At 45.2% G+C, this 10,857-nt stretch overlaps 1 protein-coding gene across 1 annotated transcript in view; it reads right to left on the bottom strand.

The window, feature by feature from the left end:
- unc5ca (unc-5 netrin receptor Ca) overlaps nt 1–10,602 on the bottom strand; it is a 367,477-nt gene extending 356,875 nt beyond the window's left edge. The window contains 1 exon segment of the mRNA XM_029637116.2: nt 10,018–10,602. Within this exon segment, the coding sequence (XP_029492976.2) occupies nt 10,018–10,135 (118 nt within the window). The 5' untranslated portion in view covers nt 10,136–10,602.
- Between the last annotated feature and the right edge of the window lie 255 nt (nt 10,603–10,857).

Raw genomic sequence — 10,857 nt, forward strand, 5'->3', positions numbered from 1 at the left:
ATGTACGTGTGTATGTGTGTGTGTGTGTGTGTGTGTGTGTGTGTGTGTACGTGTGTGTGTGTACGTGTGTGTGCGTGTGTGTGTGTGTGTGTGTGTATGTACGTGTGTGTGTGTGTGTGTGTGTGTGTGTGTGTGTGTGTGTGTACGTGTGTGTGTGTGTGTGTGTGTGTGTGTGTGTGTGTGTGTGTGTGTGTGTGTGTGTGTGTGTGTGTGTGTGTGTGTACGTGTGTGTGTGTGTGTGTGTGTGTGCGTGTGCGTGTGTGTGTGTGTGTGTGTGTGTGTGTGTGTGTGTGTGTGTGTGTGTGTGTGTGTGTGTGTGTGTGTGTGTGTGTGTGTGTGTGTGTGTGTGTGTGTGTGTGTGTGTGTATGTACGTGTGTGTGTACTGTATTGCACATGTATACAGCGGCAGCTAAACCTTTTTTACGGAACAAGCTCAAAATCCCTACTCCATTTGGCAGCGTTACAACATACTCATTATGCACATAGTCCTACTTTGTGTGATTTCTCAGCGGTTACAATCTTTTGGGGGCTCAAATGTAAGCTGAGGAGGTACAAAGTTACAGCAATGATTACAGTCATTATAGTCTCAGATTTTACATATGCAGTCAGTCTGATCAACCCTGAAGATTACCAGGCATCTCTGGCAGAGAGAGACCAAAAAAAGAATGAATGTAGAGAAGAGAGAGAGGAGGGAAAAAGAAGGCTGTGGAGAAGAGAGAGAGGAGGGAAAAAGAAGGCTGTGGAGAAGAGAGAGAGGAGGGGAAAAGAAGGCTGTGGAGAAGAGAGAGAGGAGGGGAAAAGAAAGCTGTGAAGAAGAGAGAGAGGAGGGGAAAAGAAAGCTGTGGAGAAGAGAGAGAGGAGAGGAAAAGAAGGCTGTGAAGAAGAGAGAGAGGAGAGAAAAAGAAGGCTGTGAAGAAGAGAGAGAGGAGGGGAAAAGAAGGCTATAGAGGAATACCAAGCCTAATCCTTCATTCGGCTCCTACACAAGAGGTCTGCCGGGTAGCTCACGAGGGAGGGACACTCCTCTGCTTTTCCTGATCCCCTGTGTACATTCAGAGGAGCTGCTTTACACTCAAGCTTTGTCTGCCTGAAAGGAGAGTGAATGTCGAATTCAACACAAGAAAAACACCTTCCCCTGCGTATTTATTCCTCTTACTCCCAAGAGGACAATAACAGACAATAAACATGCAGGAAACAAAAGCGCCCGTGGCCCCCTCATCACAATTGTCCTTTTCTCTCCGGCAGAATTACACATTCAGAGTGACAAGAGAGCCCACTTCAGCAGCCCACTTCTCTCCCCATCTGATCCCTTGTATATCACTGGCTAGCGCTAGCTCCATCAGCACTGCCAGCCTGCCTGTCTGTCTGCCTGACAGCTATTCTGTCTTTCTGCCTGTCTTTCTGCCACCCAGTCAGTCTGTCTGTCTGTCTGTCTGCCTGCCTGTCTGTCTGTCTGTCTGTCTGTCTGTCTGTCTGTCTGTCTGTCTGTCTGTCTGTCTGTCTGTCTGTCTGCCAGCCTGTCTGCTAGCCTGTCTGTCTGCCTGTTGAGCCTCCAGACCGTGGGTAGCCCTCCCAGCTAAGCATGCTGGGAATGTTTGTTGTCTTTCCTGCAGCCGTTGATTAGACCCTCTCTCTCTCCCCGCCTTGTGTCGACAGATTGAGGCCAACTGCTTCAGCCAGTGACAGAGTATATACGAACCGTGAGGACGCAGTACAGTACATGGACCTGGATGTAAACTGCTGTAAGCTCCAGTTTCAGAGGTGCACTGTAAGCAGATATGGATGGATCTGGATATACCCTGGGCAGGAAGGATCTATATATACCCCAGGCAGGAAGGATCTGGATATACCATGGGCAGGAAGGATCTGGATATACCCTGGGCAGGAAGGATCTGGATATACCCTGGGCAGGAAGGATCTGGATATACCCTGGGCAGGAAGGATCTGGATATACCCCAGGCAGGAAGGATCTGGATATACCCCGGGCAGGAAGGATCTGGATATACCCCAGGCAGGAAGGATCTGGATATACCCCAGGCAGGAAGGATCTGGATATACCCCAGGCAGGAAGGATCTGGATATACCCTGGGCAGGAAGGATCTGGATATACCCTGGGCAGGAAGGATCTGGATATACCCTGGGCAGGCTGGATCTGGATATACCCTGGGCAGGAAGGATCTGGATATACCCCGGGCAGGAAGGATCTGGATATACCCCAGGCAGGAAGGATCTGGATATACCCCAGGCAGGAAGGATCTGGATATACCCTGGGCAGGAAGGATCTGGATATACCCTGGGAAGGAAGGATCTGGATATACCCTGGGCAGGAAGGATCTGGATATACCCCAGGCAGGAAGGATCTGGATATACCCTGGGCAGGAAGGATCTATATATACCCCAGGCAGGAAGGATCTGGATATACCCCGGGCAGGATGGATCTGGATATACCCCAGGCAGGAAGGATCTGGATATACCCTGGGCAGGAAGGATCTGGATATACCCCAGGCAGGCTGGATCTGGATATACCCTGGGCAGGCTGGATCTGGATATACCCCGGGCAGGAAGGATCTGGATATACCCTGGGCAGGATGGATCTGGATATACCCCGGGCAGGCTGGATCTGGATATACCCCGGGCAGGCTGGATCTGGATAAACCCCGGGCAGGATGGATCTGGATATACCCCAGGCAGGAAGGATCTGGATATACCCCGGGCAGTATGGATCTGGATATACCCCGGGCAGGATGGATCTGGATATACCCCAGGCAGGAAGGATCTGGATATACCCTGGGCAGGAAGGATCTGGATATACCCTGGGCAGGATGGATCTGGATATACCCCAGGCAGGAAGGATCTGGATATACCCCGGGCAGTATGGATCTGGATATACCCCGGGCAGGATGGATCTGGATATACCCCGGGCAGGATGAGAAGATTCTGTGTTCTACACAACAAATAAACATAACTAAAAAAGAAAAACTCTCTTTGATTCCATGGGTAGCATGGTTGCTCTGGGTTACCAGTTTCACTGGTTTGGCTGTGCCCTACGTGAGAAAGAGGGCAAGAGGGAAGAACAAATCAGATTGAGGATGCAAGGTGGTGCAGAGCCTCCCGTGAAGCGCAGCTGGCACGGAGCACAATGCCGCCTAAAGTCTAAAGCCACAGCTAGCTTTCTGTGACGCCTCAGGGCAGGCAGAGCCAGGCTGAGTTATGAGCCTACTGTTTCTATGGCATGTGAGGCCCAGCACGCAACAGTGACCAACTGACTCCGTGTCCCACTGCTCCCAGCTCTTTCAGAGGCACAACAATAACTCCACTGTTTAACCGCAGTTTAATTAATCTGAATAAATCTTAATGAGCACAGTCAGAGAGGGAGAGAGAGAGAGAGAGAGAAGACAGAGAAGACAGAGAGAGAGAAGACAGAGAGAGAGAGAAGACAGAGAGATAGAGACAGAGAGCGAGAGAGAGAGAGAGAGAGAGAGAGAGCGGAGAGAGCGGAGAGAGACAGAGAAAGAGAGAGAGAGAGACAGAGAGAGAGAGACAGAGAGAGAGAGAGAGAGAGAGAGAGAGAGAGAGAGAGAGAGAGAGAGAGAGAGACAGAGAGAGAGAGAGAGAGAGAGAGAGAGAGAGAGAGAGAGAGAGGAGACATGGGAAGGGAGTAGAGACATGGGAGGAAAATGACACTATGAACAAACGGGGAGGACAAGTGATTGGCAAAACAAGTGTGGCTATTCAGTGAGTCAAAAATAGCCATTATGCAAATTAAAGAACACGATTTTTACCAACTATAGTGTATACTCCATTAGTACCTACGAGCCATTGATTCATTCCAAACAAAACTCCCAAACAAAGAACTCTAGAATGAGATCCTAAATGAGGGTTGGAGTTCCACAGTCCATGAACAACGCATCATAGTAATACTATCAGAAAGTACACAGTAATACTATCAGAGAGTACACATTCATACTATCAGAGATTACACCGTAATACTATCAGAGAGTACACATTAATACTATCAGAGAGTACACATTAATACTATCAGAGAGTACACATTCATACTATCAGAGATTACACAGTAATACTATCAAAGAGTACACAATAATACTATCAGAGAGTACACAGTAATACTATCAGAGAGTACACATTAATACTATCAGAGAGTACACAGTAATACTATCAGAGAGTACACATTAATACTATCAGAGATTACACAGTAATACTATCAGAGAGTACACAGTAATACTATCAGAGAATACACAGTAATACTATCAGAGAGCTACTGAGAATCAGCTCCAACTCTGTCTTTATTCTACATTTAAAATTCAAGACGGGGATGGAAGGTGTGCGTGTGTGTGTGTGTGTGTGTGTGTGTGTGTGTGTGTGTGTGTACGTGTGTGTGCGTGTGCGTGTGTGTGTGTGCGTGTGTGTGTACGTGTGTGTGTGCGTGTGTGTGCGTGCGTGCGTGCGTGTGCGTGTATGTGTGTGTGTGTGTGTGTGTGTGTGTGTGCGTGAACGCGTGTGTGTGTGTGTGTGTGTACTCATCTGTCTTCTGTTCTAACCCAGGGTTTCCCCTGTGAATACTGTGGATGGTGTTGGTGCTGCTCAGTCTCTTGACATCTCTGTGAAAACCAACACAGGACTAGACTACAAAAGCAACATCCATCCTTTGAGCGAGGAAAAAACTTCAATGTTTTTGTCAAAACATTTCATTTCTGAATTACTAGCTTCAGGCCCATCTTGCTAGTAAGCACCTCCAGATATCCAGTGGCAAGAAAATGTATGTGAACCCTTAAGAATTTCCTGGATTTCTGCATAAATTGGTCATCAATTTTGATCGGATCTTCATCTAAGTCACAACAATAGACAAACATAGTGTGATTAAACTAATAACACACAAATTATTGTATTTTCCTATGTTGAATACATCATTTAAACATTCACAGGTTGGAAAAAGTATGTGAACCTCTAGGCTAATGACTTCTCCAAAAGCTAATTGGAGTCAGGAGTCAGCTAACCTGGAGTCCAATCAATGAGACAAGATTGGAGATGTTGGTTAGAGCTGCCTTGCCCTATAAAAAACACTCACAAAACTTGAGTTTGTTATTCACAAGAAGCATTGCCTGATGTGGACAATGCCTCGAACAAAAGAGATCTCAGAAGACCTAAGATTAAGAATTGTTGACTTGCATAAAGCTGGAAAGGGTTACAAAAGTATGTCTAAAAGCCTTGATGTTCATCAATCTACGGTAAGAAAAATTGTCTATAAATGGAGAAAGTTCAGCACTGTTGCTACTCTCCCTAGGAGTGGCCGTCCTGCAAAGATGACTACAAGAGCACAGCGCAGAATGTTCAATGAGGTTAAGAAGAATCCTAGAGTTTCAGCTAAAGATTTACAGAAATCTCAGGAACATGCTAACATCTCTGTTGACGAGTCTACGATACGTAAAACACTAAACAAGAATGGTGTTCATGGGAGGACACCATGGAAGAAGCCACTGCTGTCCAAAAAAGACCATTGCTGCACATCTGAAGTTTGCAAAAGTGTACCTATATGTTCCACAGCGCTACTGGCAACATATTCTGTGGACAGATGAAACTGCAGCTCAGTTGTTTGGAAGGAACAAACAACACTATGTGTGGAGAAAAAAAGGCACAGCACACTAACATCAAAACCTCATCCCAAGTATGGTGGAGGAAGCATCATGGTTTGGGGCTGCTTTTCCTGGGGCTGCTTTACTGCCTCAGGGCCTGGACAGCTTGCTATCATCGACGGAAAAATGTATTCCCAAGTTTATCAAGACATTTTGCAGGAGAATGTTAGGCTATCTGTCCGCCAATTGGGTGATGCAACAGGACAACGACCCAAAACACAGAAGTAAATCAACAACAGAATGGCTTCATCAGAAGAAAATACCCCTTCTGGAGTGGTCCAGTCAGAGTCCTGACCTTCTGGAGTGGCCCAGTCAGAGTCCTGACCTTCTGGAGTGGCCCAGTCAGAGTCCTGACCTTCTGGAGTGGCCCGGTCAGAGTCCTGACCTTCTGGAGTGGCCCAGTCAGAGTCCTGACCTTCTGGAATGGCCCAGTCAGAGTCCTGACCTTCTGGAGTGGCCCGGTCAGAGTCCTGACCTCAACCCGATTGGAGATGATGTGGCATGACCTCAAGAGAGCAGGTGACACCAGACATCCCAAGAATATTGCTGAACTGAAACAGTTTTGTAAAGAGGAATGGTCCAAAATTCCTCCTGACCGTTGTGCAGGTCTGATCCGCAACGACAGAAAAGGTTTGGTTGAGGTTATTGCTGCCAAAGGAGGTTCAACCAGTTATTAAATCCAAGGGTTCATATACTTTTTCTATCCTGCACTGTGAATGTTTACACAGTGTGTTCAATAAAGACATGAAAATGTATAATTGTTTGTTATTAGTTTAAGCAGACTATGTTTTGTCTGTTGTTGTGACCTAGATGAAGATCAAATCAAATTTTATGACCGATTTATGCAGAAATCCAGATATTTCCAAAAAGTTCACCTACTTTATCTTGCCACTGTACATAAACTTCACACTATATGAGTATGATTAGGAAAGTAGGCAACAGTGAAACAAAGACGAGGGAAAGAAAGTATGCCATCACATTTAATTTCAACGCCTTTATACAAAGGACCATAGTCCATGGCCACCACTACCGAGTCAGAGCTCTGTCATTGTCAGGCCACCACTACCGAGTCAGAGCTCTGTCATTGTCAGGCCACCACTACCGAGTCAGAGCTCTGTCATTGTCAGGCCACCACTACCGAGTCAGAGCTCTGTCATTGTCAGGCCACCACTACCGAGTCAGAGCTCTGTCATTGTCAGGCCACCACTACCGAGTCAGAGCTCTGTCATTGTCAGGCCACCACTACCGAGTCAGAGCTCTGTCATTGTCAGGTCACTGCTACCGAGTCAGAGCTCTGTCATTGTCAGGTCACTGCTACCGAGTCAGAGCTCTGTCATTGTCAGGTCACTGCTACCGAGTCAGAGCTCTGTCATTGTCAGGTCACTGCTACCGAGTCAGAGCTCTGTCATTGTCAGGTCGCTGCTACCGAGTCAGAGCTCTGTCATTGTCAGGTCACTGCTGCCGAGTCAGAGCTCTGTCATTGTCAGGTCACTGCTACCGAGTCAAAGCTCTGTCATTGTCAGGCCACTGCTACCGAGTCAGAGCTCTGTCCTTGTCAAGTCACTCCTACCGAGTCAGAGCTCTGTCAATGTCAAGTCACTCCTACCGAGTCAGAGCTCTGTCATTGTCAAGTCACTGTACTGAGTCAGAGTTCTGTCTTTGTCAAGTCCCTGCTACTGAGTCAAAGCTCTGTCATTGTCAAGTCACTGCTACCGAGTCAGAGCTCTATCATTGTCAGGTCACTGCTACCGAGTCAAAGCTCTGTCATTGTCAGGCCACTGCTACCGAGTCAGAGCTCTGTCCTTGTCAAGTCACTCCTACCGAGTCAGAGCTCTGTCATTGCCAAGTCCAAGACGGGTCAAAGCTGAGAACACCCAGAGAGTTCAGTGGCAGTCAGTGAGGCTGTAAAAAGCGGGCCTCCATGGCCAATCACAGAACCCGGTCTGGAGCAGACAAGACACAGCTGTCTCCACAGTTGGCTACGGGGTCCTCTGGGAGTGTCCGTAATGGCCGACAAAGATTTCGGACCGCGGTCCTTGGTGCCAGACTCTAGCGGGCCTCACTTGCCTCCCGCAAACAGTTTCATACTTCTATGATTACCTTTAAAAAACGTGGTGTTGTGTAACCTTGCCTGAGCACCACTGCAGAAGTAAGCAGCCCCATCACCTGGACGGTCTGGAATGCACACCCTGTCAACACAGGGAGGCTTTTTAAACCTGTTTGTTTCACACACAATCAGCCGTTATTGAGAGTGGGTTTAGCTAATGGCTTTTTAATAGGCCAAGGGGTTTTACGCCCCTTCTCAGTACAGCGTGGATGGCTGCCACTTACATCCTTAAATAACATTCCACTGACTGCGACGTCCTGTGCGTCTCTGTTTTTTAATGACCACAGCCCAAAGCCGACAGGAAGGATAGAGGGCTTAGGTACACAGTATCGATCTGACTCAATTAGGCCTATATACACAAGCCAATTTGCGGTTGTTTGGCCAACCTATTTGTAAGTGTTCTGGTTCAATAACACAAGTATTAATGTGACTTTAGACTGACTTACCAAGCATGGTGAAAGTTGTTATGGAAGGATGAGCATGAAATCACTTTTCTAAATGGAAGGTAAAGTAAAAGGCCCACAAAGGAAAGAGGAATGCCATAAATAAATAAGACATTATGTTGAGATGTGTAGCTATGGAAAATAATACTCATAGGTGATGGTGTCGACAAGACAACAATTTGGTAGCCCATTTACTCTGGAAAATACTGTTTCACAACAACAATATCAAATAGTGTTGTCTCAAAACCAAGGCCGTGGATGTTAGCGATGTAGTCCAATGGGCGATAGGAAGACACTGCAGAGCAATACAACAGGAACAACTACATGGCACAATCATTTACCAAAGAAATACTACAGTCACGCCAGAATGCCAATGAGTAAGCTTATTTTACTTTAATTGAACTCAACTAAATTTAGTTAACTCGTTTATTTTCAAAGCTCTTGTTTATTAAAGTGAAAAACAAATAAATATTGTATTCTAGAGTCAGACTGTCCAAACAAGGAGAAAAGGTAATAATTTGTAATAGTAACAGGAATATCAGCTAAGGTCACACAAAGTATTATTAGTTTAAAAAAAGTCTAATTATTATAATTATAATTATGATATAAACATTGGAAACTCACAAGTTATTATACCTTGGAGTTCAGTGAAAAAGTTTTACTGAGGCAATAAAATGTTGTTCAGCGACATCCTATTTGCATATTGTGCTGGGACACATTTCAAAGATTCTTCAGAATGCTAGTTGTATTGAACTTTGTGTTCAATTACACACCAGTCGGGCAAATTATTGAACATGATAGCTAATACAATAATAGTAACCGAATTGAACCCAAGCGTTGATAATAACACCACTCATTAAAAGTATTGTTAGCGGAATTACTTTTGATCGCTAGTCACTATTATTACTATTATTATTATTATCATCATTATGATTATTATCATCATTATTCGGCTAATAGGTTGTTATTGTTATTGCTGCACGGTCACAATTATTTTTTCCATGGTTTTCATTATCGAGGTCACAACATTAATTCAATAGCTTATTCAGCCATAACACAAAATGTTAAATTGTGTCGTGAATTGATAAAGAGACATTTAGCCGATGTTTTTGTTGGGGGTTAGAATTGATAGGTCGCGTCGATTCCCTCCGTAGTAGATTTCGGGAAAGTTCAGTCCAAACTCGCCTCTGTAAAATGTTTACGTGAAAAAATGTAGGCCTATCCATATCTTCTTCACTAAATATCAACAGAGCTTCTTGTTCGATCGCGTAATGTCATGTTGCTAACTGATGCATTCACGTTAGATTAAATGAATAGCGACGATTAGCTCAACATAATGTGTGGTAAACGCACACGCGTAAGCTTTCTTCAGAAGCGGCTCATATTTCCCAATACGCACGTATAGGTGTATGTTTTTGCTTAGCACATCACACAGTTTGACTATTACGAAATAAACATGAGATAATTATAGCCTAGTTGACAAAATAAATTGCCTTTGGAATTCATGAGGACATCGGCTTTTTTAGATTTGATAATTGACCCGCAAGTGTGCAATCCTCAATCTTGCCCTTTCAAGTCTGGAGTTGCACGCGATATGCATTTCACCCGTGACAAGTGGGGGGGAATTTTCAATTGTGTAACATTATGTTGTCCGAAAAAAAATCTAATGCAGGTGTGATAAGCCAAATGATTGTTGCCTATAACCTAATATAGGATGCGATAATTAATGTCGACTGAGCATTGATATTTCAATTCCCTGCTACACTCAAGATAGTAGCCTAATCGTGTTGAAAGGACAGTAACGGGTGGTCTTACCTTGTGCGACTCCAATGTTTACGAGGACCAGAAGAACGAGTCCAGGTATGGTACACATTCGCAGAAAGTACCTCGCAAGCCCTATTCCAGTTTTCGCAGACTGTCCACTTTTCCCCATTATAGGTAGAGTAAAACAAACACCTTGCTGATGAAACCCACTGTTCGTAAAATAGCAGTTGTGGTCCAGATGCAGTCGAGGTGGTTGTTGTCCGTTATAATAACGGTCAGTTCAGAGGATAATGTAGAAAGAGAAAGAATATGGGGGGGAAACCAATGGGTTCAGGGGTCCCAGGACTTGAGTCAAAGCACTGACTCGCGCAGCTCCGTGCACGCAGAGCGAATGCCACCGCCCTCTAGTTATCAGCTACCCTCCCCTTTAGAATAGAGGGAGAAAACCTAAGAAAATAAAGTACATTCCGTCACTAGGTTTGTTATTACACATTCGCTAAAACAAGTTACATGGATGAGCTTCTCATTGTGCAGTTTATATTTAGATGCTGGATTCGTTAGAAGTGTTGCGTCCAGGGCTGTTTCATTCTATAGTTCATCGCCATACAACATCAACTCCGTTCATCGCGTGCATTATATTGCTTGCTCTGGAGACAGTGCGGGAGCCTTACCACGTTTCTTTGGCCAATCCAGCTCCTACCTCCTACCTATGTCTGCCCCCTTACGACCATTTTAAAGACCCGGACTGGTATCTGGAATGGGGAGATAATGTATCTTCCCGACATGTACCTACAACCAGGGGCGCAACTAGGATTTTAGAATGGGGGGGGGGGGGGATAATTATATAAATATATTTTTTATTCAATCGGATAAACAATCCAAACAGCCAAC

Source organism: Oncorhynchus nerka, linkage group LG27 (assembly GCF_034236695.1).
Source record: "Oncorhynchus nerka isolate Pitt River linkage group LG27, Oner_Uvic_2.0, whole genome shotgun sequence".
NCBI classification, from domain to species: Eukaryota; Metazoa; Chordata; class Actinopteri; order Salmoniformes; family Salmonidae; genus Oncorhynchus; species Oncorhynchus nerka.